Source organism: Artibeus jamaicensis, unplaced genomic scaffold, assembly GCF_021234435.1.
Source record: "Artibeus jamaicensis isolate MK-2021 breed Jamaican fruit bat unplaced genomic scaffold, CSHL_Jam_final contig_3176, whole genome shotgun sequence".
Classification (NCBI taxonomy): Eukaryota; Metazoa; Chordata; class Mammalia; order Chiroptera; family Phyllostomidae; genus Artibeus; species Artibeus jamaicensis.
In genome coordinates, this window is record NW_026521740.1 from 3,950,361 (window position 1) to 3,967,260 (window position 16,900).

A 16,900-nucleotide genomic window follows, 5' to 3' on the forward strand; every position below is an offset into this window, starting at 1 on the left:
TAATATGGCCAAATTATAGTACTTTATATTATGCTGTTTTATATTATCTTATTTATAAGTGTACAGGAATTTGAGAAGGGGTAAATGCTGCCCAGACATAATTCAGCTACCCTTGTCATCATTATTTCCTAAGATCCTTTCTGTGTTCAGATTGCCCTATGTGTTTCTCCTATGAACTTGACCTATATTCTTGTCTCTTCGCTCTAAGAGCCTAGTATGTTGCTGCAGTGTGCTCTGATTGGAGGAGAAGGGGGAAGGTGGGTGACTAGGGCCGCTGTGCCCTTTGCTTTCACTGAGAGCAGGCAGCAGGTCGTTCAAGTGCAGGAAACTTCCTCTTGCTCTGCCTTCTGGAGTACTCCTACCTCTGGACCATGCCTCCCACATCATGTAAATCTGTTTGTTATTGTGACCGGTAGAGATAATCTCTGTGTCCCTGACACCGTTGCTGCTCATGGAAATGGCAACTGGGCAGAGAAAAGCAGCTTTGGTTCGGATACAAGTGAGTCATCATTTATTCTTTACTGGCTCGATGCTGAGAACTTTACTGTGCTTCCCGCATTCAGTGCATTTGGAATGTGGAAAAGCCACATGTTAGAAATCACTAGTTGGCAACACATTACACTTAATTAAAAATGTAATGAATCAAGAGGAGAGGAAAAAAAGAGATGTGAAATTTCAGGAAACCTCCGGATGGTTCCCTTCCCCCTCTTCTATTTCAAGCTCAGAGTAAAAAAAAAATTTTAAATATTTTATGTATTTATCTTTAGAGGGGAAGGGAAGGAGAGAGGGAGGGAAATATCAATGTATGGTTGCCTCTCGTGTGTCCCCTGCTGGGACCTGGCCCACAACCCAGGCATGTGCCCTGACTGGGAATCCAGCCAGTTACCCTTTAGTTTTCAGGCCAGCACTCCATCCACTGAGCCACACCAGCCAGGGCTCATAGTAAAATTTTGCTTCGTGTGACTTTATGTATATGTTTTTAAAGTGACAAGGGTAAAAACAATTATTGGTTACAAAATATCTTTATTATTGAAAGGAGATAAAACTATTACTCTCTGGAGATTTCATATTAGAAGGGAATAATTTGATGCAGTGGAATAGCACAATATTTATTACATTGGACTGTATAGTTTTCTAGACATTTTCACATAGTATAAATTATTTTATCTTTGCTATAACCTGTGATTTAGAAAGAGGTTAAATAGCTGACTTAGGTTCACCAGCAAATCAATGGTCAGATCGGGGTTCAAACTGGGCTTCCTGATTCTCTGTATGTTAATCGTCCAGTCGTACACAACCCCTCAGTTCACACAGGCAGGCAGGACAGAAGCTGCCCAGGACAGGGTGGGATCTTCTGCTTGAGACATCGGAAGGAGTTTATCAGTGGAAGGTGGCTCTACTTGTCAGTCAGGGATGAGCGTATGGGTTTAGAATTCTATGAGCTTTGTCATTCAAAACACTGAACTGATACTGGACTTTGACCTGGAGCCCAAAGTGTCCTAGTCATTCAGAAATTAATGGCTAGAAGCATGGACCTAGCTAGCACCTAAGAGATAAGATTTGACGACGAGAGCTGAAATTAATGTTCCCATGATGGAAAGGCAGCGAGGCGTTCCATCCGGTGGATGTCAAGTGCCGCCGTCAGTGCTCATTTTTCATTGGCCTCCGCACACGGGTGATGTTGACTCATATTTTCACTGCATCTTTTTCTTATCCTTTCTCAGGAGTATACACCATCATCAAGGCTTATTGACATTAACCTCAGCTTTATTTGCTCTCTCCCTAAGAAGTAAAGCAGTCCACATCCTTCAGCTTAAACCATTTGTGATGAGATTTCAAAGTTCGCTGAATTTGTGTCTGTTCTTTTATACAGGGCAAACCTGAAGAGTCAGCTGATCATCTAGAATTTTTAATTAGAAAAAAATAAAACCGTTGGCTTGTTTGCCAGGCCCGTGTGGAATTTCTGCAGCAGAATTAACTGGTCCCCTGCTGTTTCTTCCGTAGGGCGGGAAGCCTCCCATCAGTGACATGTTCACGGACCTCAAAGATGGAAGGAAACTCCTGGATCTTCTAGAAGGCCTCACAGGAACCTCGCTGGTGAGAGCAGTCAGCACAGAGATCGGGCAGGTTGGGTTATCTGCTCTGATCACTAGCAGTTCTTGAGGACCCACTGGGGCTGCTTAAAATGTAAAAGCTGAAATACAAATGTTAAAAAAAAAGGTGTTTTAATGAATTCTTTGATATAGGGCAATATTTAGGCTTTCTTGGGGCGTTGCTCTATGTTTATTAAAGATAAAATTACCTTAAATGTTTATTGCTCTCAGACAGCCTCATAGAGAATCATAAAGAAGAATGGATATGGGAAGAGGGTGCAATGTTTTGAAAAGTAGAGCATATCGCAACACAGTTAAATGTTATTTAACATGTATTAAAACAAGGTTGTTAAAACCGTGTTATTTATTTTTATTCGACTTTTCAGTATTATTTTTATGTTTGTTTCTCCATCAAATCCTACTCCATTACTTTATATGCAAGGTACTGCATACTCTCACGGAAATAACTGCTAATGAAGAAGGTGCATTTCACGAGTACAAACTTTAACACTAGAGGTAGAATTACTAAAAGCAGTTACATGGGGATGCACTCCCACAGATGAATTCCTTTCTTGCTAAAGTGTGGGGTGTCACACACTTTGCCTTCCAGATGGTGGGTAGGTCCTGTTGGAGAGGCGGCCGATCCCTCTCTCAGATAAGATTCCCAGGCCTGTGAGGCAGAAAGAAGCCACCCAGATCTCCTTTCCCCAGGTGGCAATTCCTGCCCTCCCAGTGGGCCCTTGTAATGCTAGCTGGAACCTGGGACAGCGCCTCTGAATGCCCCCTGCTGTGCCCACACTAGTGTGGTAGGAGGTGGCAAGACTTCGAATCTTCCTGCATCCAGACCAATTTAGACAAAAGGGGCTTTGTCCCCCGAACGTGTTTGCATATTAGATTCACCAGGGAATTCTGAAAGTTCCAAACCTGGGCTGCACCCCAGACTCACTAAGTCACAGTCTTTGGGAGTGGGGTAGACAGAGGCGGTGGCATTTTTGGAAGCTCCCGAGGAGAATTCAGTGCACAGACAAGCTAGGGAACTACCACGTTGAGATGTCGTCATGTGGGATCTGTCAACACTAGCCTGCACGTGACCCTAGCCACTGGCCAGAGCTCCTGGCACAAAGGGGGCTCTCCATGCCGAGCTGCTGGCCTCTGTCCATCTCAGTGCCGTGGTTTTGTCAGGATGCGGAGGGACCCTCTCACTTGATTTTGTGTTTTGTTTTCCAGCCGAAGGAACGTGGATCCACAAGGGTACACGCTTTAAATAATGTCAACAGAGTGCTGCAGGTTCTGCATCAGAACAACGTGAGTGAGTGTGTGACTCGGGGGTTCTCCTGAGCCATCGGGGTTAACTGGCGTTGAAACCAGCCACCCGCTCTGTGTGTTGGCATCGGCTAATTTTTGAAAACATTGTTCTTAGAAATTTTGAACCTTTTCTATGAATGAAGGAATAGTTGTGCTTTTTTTCATTACTGATCTAGTGTATAATTGATATAGTTTTGGGATTTAAGTTTACCTGATTCTCTAAAATGAAATTTCTCTCATTATCTCCTTGTACTGCTGCCCAGATGGGCAAAAACAATGCCGCGGGCTTCTGTGGAGAAATGGTCTTAACTCTGTTTTATTTCCATTTGTTTTATTAGGTGGATTTGGTGAATATAGGAGGAACTGACATTGTAGATGGCAATCACAAGCTGACTCTGGGGTTGCTGTGGAGCATCATTTTGCACTGGCAGGTGGGAAATTTTCAGTCACTGAATAGAAATGAAAAATGTATCATTTGTGTGTTAGTGTCCTAGGGCTGCCAAGACAAAGTGTCACACACTGGGTGGCCTCCATGATTCCGGAGGTTACAAACCTGACATCAAGGTGTCAGCAGGGTGGCTTTTTTCTGGAGGCTCTGTCCTTGGCTTGGACAAGGAAGGCCCCTTTCCCCTCTGTCCTCCCCACGTGGCTTCCCCCTGTGTGTGTCCCTGTCCTAATCTTTTCTTCTTCCACCAAGATACCCATCACATGGGATGAGGGGCTCCCCAAATGACCTCAGTTTACCTTAATTGCCCCTTTAAAGACCTGTGTCCAAATTCATTTACATTGTGAGGTGCTGGGAGTTAGGACTTCAACACAGGCATTTTGTGGGTGAGTCTGTTCAACTCCCAACAATTTGGAATGGAAAAGACTGATAAATGGCTCTGTTTTTCCTGGCATAGAAGAAAGTATCTTTTTTAAAATATTGAATTTAAAAATTTCAGACTTATCAAAACATTGCAAGAATAGCTCAAAGAATTCCCAGGCACCTTTGACTCAGATTCTCCAAATGTTAACAATTGTTTCCTCTCTCTTTTTCTCTTCCCATAAATACTCCAGTGCATATTTTCCAAAAACAAAATTGTTCTCCAAAAAACACAGAATTCTCTTTTATAACTATAATATATTACCATAGTATAAAATGGGTACTAGTAACATTAACATTTCTAATTTATCATTTATCTTTCATATTCTTTCATATGTAGAATAGTTTCTGAGTCTTTTTTTGTGCTTTATATGGATGTTTCTGAAGAGTACTGGACAGTTACTTTGTAGAACGTACCTTTATGTGAGTTTGGCTGATGTTTTCTCGGGATTGGATTCAGGTTGCTAATTTGGGCAGGGGTCCACAAAGTGACGCTGACGTCTCAGTGCACCGCCCCAGAAGGCTTTTCTGTCCATGTTTTTTCTGGTAGCATTAACTTCATCTTTCGGGTAATGCAGTGTCTCCATGGTAACATGACTGTCTTACATTATTAAACAATATCTTATGAGAAATACTTTGAGACTGTGTAAATATTCAGCTATTTGTCCTTAGTTTTAAGGACAAATAAGGACAAACTTCGTCCATTAGTTTTAAGACCCATTCATAATTCTTACCTGATCACTTATTATTATGGTACTTGGCAAGTGGTGATTTTCTTTTTTGAAAAAAAAATTAAATTTATTTATTTTAATTGTTGCTCAAGTACAGTTTTCTGTCTTTTACTCCCATCCCAGCCCACCACCCCAGTGTTCCCCACCTCCCTCCCATTTCCACCTCCCTTAGTTTTTGTCCATGTGTCCTTTATACTTGTTCCTGTAAACCCTTTTCCCCCTGAAATTCCCTCCCCTCTCCCCTCTGGTCATTGTCAGCCTGTTCTCAAGTTCAGTGTCTTTGGTTATATTTTGCTTGTTTGTTTTGTTGTTTAGTTTCCTGTTAAAGGTGAGATCATTTGGTATTTGTCTTTCAATCCCTGGTTTATTTCACTCAGCATAAAGATTTCCAGTTCCATTCATGTTGTTGCAAAGGGTAGGAGCTCCTTCTTTCTTTCTGCTGCATAGAATTCCATTGTGTAAATGTACTATAGTTTTGGGATCCATTCATTTACTGATGGGCACCTAGGTTGCTTCCAACACTTGGCTATTATAAATTGTGCTGCTATGAACACTGGGGTGCATAGGTTCTTTTGGATTGGTGTTTCAGGACTCTTAGGATATACTCCTAACAGTGGAATTGCTGGGTCAAAAGGCAGGTCTATTTTTAGTTTTCTGAGAAAATTCCATACTGTTTTCCGTAGTGGTTGTACCAGTCTGCAATCCCACCAATAGTGAACTAGGGTCCCCTTTTTTCCACATCTTCTCCAGCACCTGTTGTTTGTTGCTTTGTTTATGATGGCCATTCTGACTGGTGTAAAGTGGTATCTCATTGTGGTTTTAACTTAATGTCATTGTTTCTTCTACAGTTTATTAATTGCCTTTCTACTTGGAAGGGAGAGCTTTCCTTTGTCTCTTGTTTTTTTGTCTATTTTTATCTATCTACTTCATTCCTTCATTCATTCGTTGTACACTCTGTGTACACTCAGATTTTTACTTATTTAGTAGGTTATAATTGTTTGCTACAATTATTTTGGTGGTTAAATTATTTTAGGTTTGGCCCATGAAATTCCCTTTAAATCAGCTCTTATGTCCTTTTGATATGCCTACATCATTCTTCGAGCAGTTCCTTAAAACACATGTATTACTTTGGAATAATAATGTAAAATTTAGTTCTTTATTGTAGTCAGGAAAGGTACTTCATTCTAATGTTTATTGTAACCAAACCAGTATAAGCATTGCTTAAGATATAGGAAATTCGTCGACATATAAAGGTGAGATAAAAATCACCTCCAGATTTATGTTAGTACCGCAACATAATCACTGTTTAAAATGCACTTCCCTTTCTGGTGTTTAAGGGAAAATTTGAAATAAATTGATTACCACTGACCCGATCCATAGTGGTGATTACTGTGCCAGCCTGCCTTCAAGGGCTTGATGGCACTACCTGTGTTAAGCGTTGGCGGGCATGGTCTCTCTGACGCAGGTGAAAGATGTCATGAAAGATGTCATGTCAGACTTGCAGCAGACAAACAGCGAGAAGATCCTGCTGAGCTGGGTGCGCCAGTCCACCAGGCCATACAGCCAGGTCAACGTCCTCAACTTCACCACCAGCTGGACAGACGGGCTCGCCTTTAATGCCCTGCTCCACCGACATAAGTGAGACGCGACTGTACTTAGCTGTGGGATTTCCAAATTTATATCTCCTCCCTCCCTCCCTTGCTACTGCTCCCTAAAGCCCCTTGCCTACTCCCCTGCTCTCCTCTCTGCACACATTCCATGGGAACATTAAGGAAAGAACTACAGAACTATGATGGGAGAACACTCTAATCAAGTCTTTATTCTGTAGGACTTAAATGGCACAGTGCAATGTCCATGGTTCCTTCTACATATTTATAAGTTAAGAAATGTAAAATAATCTACATAGTTCAATCCCACTCATTCAGCACTAACCAGTAATATATGCAAAGTATTGTGCTAGTGTGCATTTCTATACCAAAGGGAAAATTCTATAAATTCAGTGCAATCCCAGTTAAATATAGAAAATGATTTTTTTCATGAAACTCGTAAACAGATTCTAATTATATGAGAAACCAAAGGCCAGAGAAGAGCCAGTGCCCTTGTGAAGAAGAACAAGGCTGCGGTATTGTACTTCTCAAACAGACACCAAACCTAATTATGAAGCTACATTAATTAAAATAATGTAGTGCTATAAATAAATACAGTAATGTAATTATAGGTCGAACCACACCACATTCCTGGTGCTTGACCATTTTGAACGTACAGTATCACAATGGCAGTTTCATACTTCAGCCTAACAGAATAAAAGGCTCAGAAATAGCTCCATCCTGATATGCAACTGACCTGATGTTGCAGATTAGTAGATGGCATAAGACAGCTGGCTACCCATACGTAAGTGATGGAATTGGATCCTTACTTCGCCATACCCACAGATAAATTTCAGGTGTACCAAGAATTTAAATGTGACACAAAATTTGTTACATGTTTTATTGCTATTTTAAATTATTTATTGTTTCAAGTTTTGTTTCTTGTATATTCTTTGTGGATGCATAAAAATATCATTGACATTTCTACATCTTTGAACTAGAAACTTGTTAAATTTTTACAGATTTTAAATTTGTTTCTGTTGTTTTAAAAAGCATTTTTTTGTAGACTGTCCATGAATTATAATAGTTTCCCACCCTTCCCTCCCCTCCCCTTCTCTCTGCTACCCTCCCCTCCCCTCATTTGTGACTTGTCCCTCAATACAATACTGATTGGAATTGGGGATAGTGAACAGAATATTTTGTTTTGATAATGAAGGGGGTGGTTTAATGTTTCACCTTAAGAATGATATTTGCTGTAACTTTTTGGGTATACTTTCTATCTGGTTAAAGAACTCCCATACCCAACCTTTTTTCCACTTTATCAGTTTAGAGAAGTTTACCCTCTGTTATGGTTGGTTAAGATATGTAGTCAGAAAACTTGAATTTAAGCCAACACTTTTTCCCATTGATTACTTAATTGATTCAGCGAGTATGTTTGTAGGGCCTTCTCTGTGTTAGGCACAGGGCGTAGAGCAGAGAACAAAACAGGCAAAAATCCCTGTCCTTGTGGGGTTTATGTTCAAATAGAGGGAGGCAGACAGTATTAAAAAAGAAAAATGCAAGTTGTGTAGCATAAAGAAATGGTAAACATGCTGAGGAAAATATATCTCAGTGAAGAGGGGAGGCCAGTGCGTGCTGTGGCGTGAGTAGTGGAGCAACGGGAGGTGAGAAGTCAGGGAGCTGGGGTGGGAGTGGGGGAGGCAGGTCCCAGGAGGCGGGCGTGTCTGAGGTGCAGGAGCAGAGAGTGTGCAAAAAGGATGATCAACTTCCGGTAAGTCGGAGCAGCAGTAATGTCCAGTTTGCAGAATTAAAAGAAAATCCAGATGGAAATGAAGTACTAGACAGCAGTGGTATTGAGAGGGGCGACTGAGGGGATATTCTCTCCAGGCCTTTGGGGAATCTGTCCTGTGAATAGATTAAAGCTGGACTTTCTGCTTGGCTAATCCTGGTCGTTCAATAAGGAAATCAGTCCATTAACATTAATTGTGGTCATTGATGTACTCAGGGGCATCTGTCATTTTTTATCAATTATTTTGAGCCTTTTATTTCTCTTTTCTGTATTTTTTCTTTCTTCTATTAATAGTTTCGCCCTGCCCTTTTTTCCCTTCACCATTTGGGAAATACATATCATTTTAGTCTCTTGGTGGTTACTCCAGACATCTTAACAGGCATCTTTAACCAATGTAAGAACTTTAGAATGTCTTCTCCATTGTTTTCATATGTATAAGTTACTTTGAAACATGTATTTGGCAAATCTTTGGGATATAAAGTTAAACTGTTTAATTTAAGTTCAAACAGAAAAAATCTATAACTGAAATGCTTTAGATGTTAACAATAACCACGTCATTTCACATGTTTTATCTTCATTGCCTCTTGTTTGCGTGGTGTTTCCAGACCTGATCTCTTCAGCTGGGACAGAGTGGTCAGCATGTTCCCGATGGAGAGGCTGGAACATGCCTTCAGCAAGGCTCAGACTTATTTGGGAATTGAAAAGCTCTTAGATCCTGAAGGTATTGTTCGGTGTTTAATTTCGACCTTGATTTTTGCTTTGCAATTTTGATTACTTAAAGAGCAGTGTTTTCTTAAACATTTTTAAAGAATGAATAATGAACATTGAGTAGTGTTCTTACTTTTGAGACATGGTACAAGTTGTTTAACTGCAAAGTCATTTGTACTTTTGTACTTAACAATTTGTGGGATCCTTTAGGAGGAAATGAAATCACATCATTGGAGAATAGTTATTTGATGCAGCGTAAGATTTCAAGGAAAATGTAATTATTAGATAAACAATCCAGTATTTGGTTTATTTTATTTAGTATGTTTTAGTATAAGCTTCTTATATATGATATGAAAACTTTAGTTACAAATATTGCAAAGTTGAATTCTAGACTTATTTTCAAAATGTGAATGAAACCTGTCATTATCTTAAATGGTAGCTTATCTTTGAGCATTTGGATGAAGCTTTGGGGAATGAGTTTTAAGAAGTGGGATACTGAATAAAAAGAAGAAACTGTCGGAGCTTTCGTCTCGCCCATTATTTTTTGAAATAGAGACTTACTGTATTGCAGAGATCATGTCATTTTACTGTTTACAGGCACCGAGGACAGTTATTTCATATCTGCTGTCGAGCAGTTCACATAGTTTGGACACCTCATTTAGCTGGTCTTTGTTTTCTCCCACTTTCAGATGTTGCTGTTCAGCTTCCTGACAAGAAATCCATAATTATGTATTTAACATCTCTGTTCGAGGTGCTGCCTCAGCAGGTCACCATAGATGCCGTCCGCGAGGTGGAGACTCTCCCGAGGAAATACAAGAAAGAATGTGAAGAAGGAGATATTAATATGCAGGTACAGGTCCATTTTCACTGAAATGTTTGACTTGCCATATTTGTTTTCTTGGAGGTACTAGATAAAAACACGGTTAGAAGATTTTTTTTTTCTTGCCTGGGGACACCTTGGTTCGTCTGCTGACATAAGCCTCCAAAGTCCGGTTGGTCATTCAGCATGCTGTCACGTGTCACACGCATGTAATGGAAAACTGTAGCTCAGCTGATTTTTTAAGGAGATATGTTATTTCACACAATGAGGGGTCCGGGCTGTGACGTGTGACGTGCAACCGATGTTTCCTGTCACTTGGTTGTTTTCTTTCATCACTGCTGTTTTGAGCAGGTTTTTCTCAGGTCAGCCTCGCTTTGTTCTAAGGCCTAATATTCCTTTTTTTCTTTTGCCTCTAACAAAACGATTTTTACTGTTACATTTTCACAAAGACTATCAAAATACAAGCTTTATTTTCCTTTTTATTTAGGAAGAATAATTGACAATACGTTACTTGGTCAGTTTTTCACTTAAAGGCTTGTCATGATTTTATTCATAGGATATAGATGAGGGTCCTCCACTCCCCCCAAGAGATATAAATAAAGTCATGCATCTTTCTTCCTGAATTATCCTGCCTCGAATGAATCCGTATTTTATCTCACTCTGTTTTAGTCTCACCAGTCCCCTTAATTCGTAAGATGAGACAATCTTTACGGTTGGATGAGACTTTAAAAAGTCTATTGGTCCAACATTTCAGCGACCACGAGCTGCACATGAATTTCAAAGTGGTAAGAAGTACACTTTAGAGAGGCAGAAAGTGAGGGCCTTGACGCTTAAATTTCGTTCCTGTTCCACCTTGATTTGGGTGGGTTACTTACACTCTCAGCCACAGTTTTATCTGTAACATCTGGATAAAACCACCCACTTCATAAAGACAATGAACTCAGATTGTCTAAGGTAATATCAATGAGCCCTCCATAAGCAGCAGCTATCATTAGTATAATTTCTGCTCAGTGTGTCTTGGAGTTAATGTTCATTCTCTCTCAACAAGTTCCTATTTAAACATGTTAGATAATTCTCCTATAGTGATGATAATGGTCTTGAATTAGCCTAGCACCTTTTTTTTACCTTTTCCAAGGTTCAGAGAACTCATTTCAGATTTTTTTGCATAGTAGGTACCAATCCTTTTAACTTCTTCATCTCAAAAATAGCATGATTTATAGGAAAAGAACAAACTTATGGAGGAAAAGAGGCAAGAGATGGGGCCAGATTGTGAACCTAGGGCTCCTCTCAGTAGTTTTGAAAAATCAATGATACTGAGGAATAGCTGTAATTCTTTATAACTGACTGAAAAAAATGCTGAGAAGCATTTGTTTCTAGTGGTGCAGTTATTACCCTTCATTAATGATGTAACCTTTTACTCGGCTCAGATAATCTTCTGAAGTTGCATTTTGGTTTGAGTCATTTCCTTATGGGGTTGGGCTCCATTTGTTAGAAAGCTGGGGTATTTTACTTCTTCTAGTTAAGGCCATTCTCTCTGAAAAAGGAAGGAAGGAGATTTCATTTGCTTTTCATGAAGCGTTGATAAAATGATCACTTCCGTGTAGGGCTCAGGGTGGCATGATAAGAATTGTAGAAGCCGTTTGCTGTTTGATTAAGAACAAGCATATTACAAGCATTAACCTCTTCATTTGCATGCTTTCATTAGTGCCTTAGAGATTGAATTAAGCTAATTGGAGAAATGAAGTATGGTCCAGTTTTAATCACTTCTCTTTGACAAAGCTTGCCATCTGATACTTGGCAATGAACGCTAATAGCCAGACTTTCTCCCTCTTTCTACAAGCGGCTGTAGAGCATTAGATGGTCAGCAAATAGTTCTTCCATTTCTCCTTAAATTAATGTCTCAATTGAAAGTCTCCTCGTGTGTTTAAATTAATAACTTCTGAACATTTGCACTTAGATAATGCCTTCCAATCATCTTCTCCCACCTCGGTAGATCCCAGTGCTTCTCTCAGTGACCTTTGGCTGGTCACTCACTAAGTTCCTGGTTCTTGGATGTCCTCATTAGAGCATCATTAGATAGGGGTTTGGTACGAAAAGCTCTCCAGGCCTATTTTGGCTGTACAGTTGGAGAATTTGAAGTCTGGAACTTAACTCACTTCTTCTCTGTCTTTGGCAGCGTTAGTCACCTAATTACCCAGCGTTTTCTGTGTGTGCACACAGATTCATTTCTTTTAAACTCCTCCATACAGTTGACCGGGTCTGTTGGGTTCTTCCTCTAGAATGTCTCTGGTGTTTCTTTTCTTTCTGTTCCAACCTTCATGCTAACTAAAGACCGCATCTTCTCTTGTCATTTACAATGCCCAGCCTACCTCCGAAGCTCATCTCAGGCACTGCTCTGCAGTCGCGGTGGGCTTCTCCCTCTCCTTCCCCCAGATTCCTTTACATGTGGGTTTCTGTCTGTGAAATACTCCTCCGCCCACTGTTTGCATGGCAAGCTTCCAGCCTTTCCTTGGTTTCAATGGAACTTTTCAGAGATGTCTTCCCTGATTAACTTATTCAAATCCAACCCTACACACACTTACACACGCACAGTCACTCCTTCAGTTTCCTGCTGCGACAGTAGTTTTGTAAACTATGTTAAGAATTTTAAACTGTATCTTATAGCAGTGGGAAGGCGGTGAAAGATTTTAAGTGGGGAAGTCTCGTGCTGTCATTACTTGTCCCAGAGATCGTTCTGGTGGCCGAGTAAGAGGTGGGTTGTAGAGGCGGGACAGTGGGCAGCTACGAGAAGGAGGTGGTGGTGAGCACGTTAGCAGGCTGTGGTCCTGAGGACAGACGGTGGTGCTTGTGGTCTGGATGGCTTGGAGATACATTTTGAAGGTAGGAATTGCTTACGTATTAGATGTGAGAGGTGAAAGAAAGACTCGAGAAACTGCGGCTGGCTCCCTGGTTCTTAGCTGGAGGAGTTAAATATATGAAGGAGCCATTTACTGAAATAGGAGACCCTAGGGGAGCATAAGTTTGGGGGAAAGATAAAGGGTAGATGTAGACATGGTTGGTAAGCCTTTGAGACACTGAAGCGAAGATGTTCAGGTAGCTGGACACAGACGTTTGGAATTTGGGATCAGATATATAAAGGCAAACATCTGCAGGATATAGGTGGTTCTTTAAATCCAGTGGGAGTGAATGAAACCACTCAGACTGAGTATGCAGACAGGAGATACAAGGGCCCAGGACTTCATGTGGAGGAGATTCGTTACCCACAGGTTGGCTATTGAACCAGGAGGAAAAACAAAGTGGTGTCCCCGAAGCTGGGTAAGGAGGGCTTCGTGACGGCAGGGCATGCCGGCCATGTACATGGAGTGCTGCTGGGGGGCTCTAGTGGGGACGAGGGGACCCTGTCTGGCCTGCTTGGAGCAGTTCTGGTTTCTGTGTGTTGTCCTAGCTCTGCTCTTACAAAAATGTTCTACCAGGTTGGCTAATTACACAGTCACCCTTACGATGATGCTAGAAAAGCGGATTTGCCCATGGGAAGGTTATTGGTGGCATTGGCAAAAGCCTTTTCGGTTGAGTGGCGGGGACCAATACCAAATCTGAAAGGAATGGTTGGTAATGAGTTGTTAGATATACGAGCATTTCTTATATTGTCCTTGACACATTTTGGTGTGTTTGGGATTCATAAACATTGTGGATGAGAGGCGATTAAGTGGAGATAGGCTGTAGGAGAATTCTAAAGAATTTTAAAGAAGGGACAGATGAATAAAAGAGAGTTTATTTGATTATAAGATTCTAAAGTACATAAGAAAGTATTCCCTTGAGATAAATTTATTCCCATAGACTTTAGGGGAAAAAAAGCCCAGCAATTAAAGTAGAGGGTAACTGCCTCCAGAAAATAGCATCAGCAGCCTGTACGTGTGGCTGCTTTTCAGCAAAAATGCATTTCAGCAAAAGCAGTTTAACTAGGGTCAAAGCAGTTCTAATCTTTATCTTTTTCTCCTTAGCTTATATTCATCCTTTAAGGCCCAACATGATCCTCTGTGAAACTTTTCTATTTTAGCCACTGCTGAACTCAAGTAGCATCTCTTGTTAGAACCAGGGAGTTTATAATTTCGCTAATAGCCATTTTACTTTTGTTCAGAAGTGATTCATGTGGGTTACTTGTCTCTTCCTGACCATGTCGGGGTCCCCACCAGCACAGGGCGCGAGAGTGCATGCTGCTTCTGTACTCCGCCCTCCCTGCACACTTCATTACGCTTTCTCCCAGCTCCGACCGCACACCTGGCTCCTGAGAGCTGGCTGGGTGCCTGAGGCACAGTGGGTTCTTCCCACCTGAGTGTTCTCCATAGGGTGTCTCTGTTGAACACGCTCTCGTCTTCACAGCACTGGTGGGTTTTCTCTTGGCTTTGTTTTCCCAGAGCCCAGCGCGGGAGCAGGAGCACGGGATTCCCCGGGCTGAGACCCCCAGCACCGTCACCGAGGTTGACATGGATCTGGACGGCTACCAGACAGCCCTGGAGGACGTGCTGACCTGGTTGCTTTCTGCTGAGGACACGTTCCAGGAGCAGGATGAGATCTCTGATGATGTGGAAGAAGTCAAAGACCAGTTTGCCACCCACGAAGTAAATAGTCTGACATTGATGGGTTAACTCTGTCTGCCAGGGTGCCTGTGCCTTATCAGGGGGTCTGCCCTGATGTGTACGTTTACTGAACTCTGCTGCACAGGAAGGTCACGGCATATTTTAGGGCTCGTGATAGTGAAATAGGGCTTTGTTATAAAGTTGGGGTGGTGATTAACTGTGCATTGGAATTAGATTTCAGATTTCAATCTTAATTGTAACTTGTACGCCCGTGGATCTCCTGACAGAAGTCAGTGCATAGTACTGCTTGTTTCTGAAGTGTAAAATTATAGTAAAAACACACAATGGCTAATCAATACACCAAGTTTTTAGATTTGGAATGTTCCCCAGGAAGTGATTATTTTTATTTATTGTATAATTAAGCAAATCTCATATGCAGTGTTTATGTATAGTTTTATATAATGAAACTTTGCTACTATTTTGAGGATATACTGGGTATATTACACTTTAGTGAATGATTGTATGGACATTTCTTTTTGATTAAATAGGTTTTTTGTGTGTGTGCTGGTATGGTAATTGACAGGTCTTATTTGCTGTTTAGGTTTGTAAATAATAAAAGTTGTCATATTCCTTAAGCACTCCCCCTTGGGTGAGCATGTTGTTTTACTTATTTTCACTTAATTCCATGTTCACCATCTATCAGTTCCATAATTGGCATTTACTTAAAAATAGTTGCTATTATCAGATGTACTATTGTCCACTTTGATCTCTTCCCCTTTTCACTTCAGCAGCTGCTTCTTTCCTGTTTTCAAAGTTGGCTCAGTGTCTACTTTATTTGTAGTCTACATGGCAGCCTTTTTCTGCAACTTTGATATTTAAGCGTTGACAATTAATTTATGATTATTTTCTCACGAGCGGCTCACAGATGGTAATGATGTACCTCTCCAGGCTTTTATGATGGAGCTGACCGCACACCAGAGCAGTGTGGGGAGTGTCCTGCAGGCGGGAAACCAGCTGATCACACAAGGGACTCTGTCAGATGAGGAGGAGTTTGAAATTCAGGAACAGATGACCCTGCTGAACGCTAGATGGGAGGCCCTTAGGGTGGAGAGCATGGACAGACAGTCCCGGTGAGTGGAAGCAAAGGCAGGGACACGTTGTGCCATTGAGCGCAGTGTCTAGTTTCGCTGGAGTGACGGTTGGTATGTCCACGAAAGCAAGCTAATGACAGAACTTGCCTTGTCAAACTGAACTCTGTGTAAGGTTGCGGGAGTTTTGCATGATTTTTTGTTTCTCTTATGATGTGCTAACCAAATTAAAAGGTAAAAAGTTGGAGTATAGAAATTAGGAAAAAGAAAAAAAATTTTGTATGGACAGTTATCAATTTGTAGGATTAAAACTGGCTCACCATGAACTCAATAGGAAGGCAGGGTTGTGTAGTTTTTATCTCCAATTCAGTTTTATAACATTTATAAAAAGTCCCTTTCCCTCCCCCGCCACCCCATGGTTCATTTTATTTCCTGCCTTGTGTATTAAGAAGCAAACTGCTTCCCGTTGCAATTTTCATCTACTTAATACTCAGGAATTCCTGACTGAAGAAACAGTGATTCTGATGTGGATGGTGGGTGCTGTCATTTACATTCTTTGACTGTGTTTAATGGACTGCATTTAGGAAGAAGATGAAAGTTTTTCTTTTGCTTGTTTCTATATTTAAAGACTAAACGCTGCATTAAATGGTTGGACGGGAGTGCATTTCTTTGCCCTGTGTCTTTGCTGCCCAGAGTGCATGGGTGGCTTCGCAGAGAGGAAAAGCACGTAGAAATAACACTGTGTCCCTCCCCGGACAGGCTGCATGACGTGCTGATGGAACTGCAGAAGAAGCAGCTGCAGCAGCTCTCTGCCTGGTTAACGCTCACAGAAGAACGCATTCAACAGATGGAAACGTGCCCCCTGGAGGATGATGTAAAATCCCTACAAAAGCTGCTGGAAGATCATAAAGTAAATCTGGCTCATATTTCTTTTATACCTTATCAAATATGGAAAAGCAGCACTTAGCGTTCCCCGGGGCTTCTGTCATTAATGTATAGAAGTGGGACCCTTCTTCAGTGTCCTGTTATTCAGCAGTCTAGAGGGCGGAGATGCTGGGGATGTGACTTTCCTGTGGTGAGTGCACAGGTAAAATTTCGTTTGGGTATGTATCGTTTTCCTTGAAAAGCACATGGCTTTCATGAGATTCTCAAGGGTTGTTTTGGACCTACCAGTGGCTAAGAGCCCTAGTGTGGGGGTATGAATACTGTGTATGGGTAAAGAAGCAAACCCTCAGATTGATCTGAACCTAATCCTTTAAGGAAAGCTAGTCCTTCTTCTCTGACCTAGGAAAGTACTGGGCACAGGTGAAGAATCGAAATTTAGTAGATGTGTTACCT

The 16,900-nt window shown here is 41.3% G+C and overlaps 1 protein-coding gene across 6 annotated transcripts in view; it reads left to right on the plus strand.

The window, feature by feature from the left end:
• UTRN (utrophin) overlaps positions 1–16,900 on the plus strand; it is a 449,632-nt gene that overhangs the window by 100,160 nt on the left and 332,572 nt on the right. For all 6 annotated transcript variants that reach the window (XM_037144913.2, XM_037144915.2, XM_037144914.2 and 3 more), the window contains 9 exons: positions 2,005–2,097; positions 3,321–3,398; positions 3,737–3,829; positions 6,460–6,632; positions 8,975–9,090; positions 9,767–9,927; positions 14,313–14,516; positions 15,423–15,604; positions 16,322–16,472. In XM_037144913.2, the coding sequence (XP_037000808.2) occupies positions 2,005–2,097; positions 3,321–3,398; positions 3,737–3,829; positions 6,460–6,632; positions 8,975–9,090; positions 9,767–9,927; positions 14,313–14,516; positions 15,423–15,604; positions 16,322–16,472 (1,251 nt within the window). The remainder of the gene's footprint in view (positions 1–2,004; positions 2,098–3,320; positions 3,399–3,736; positions 3,830–6,459; positions 6,633–8,974; positions 9,091–9,766; positions 9,928–14,312; positions 14,517–15,422; positions 15,605–16,321; positions 16,473–16,900) is intronic.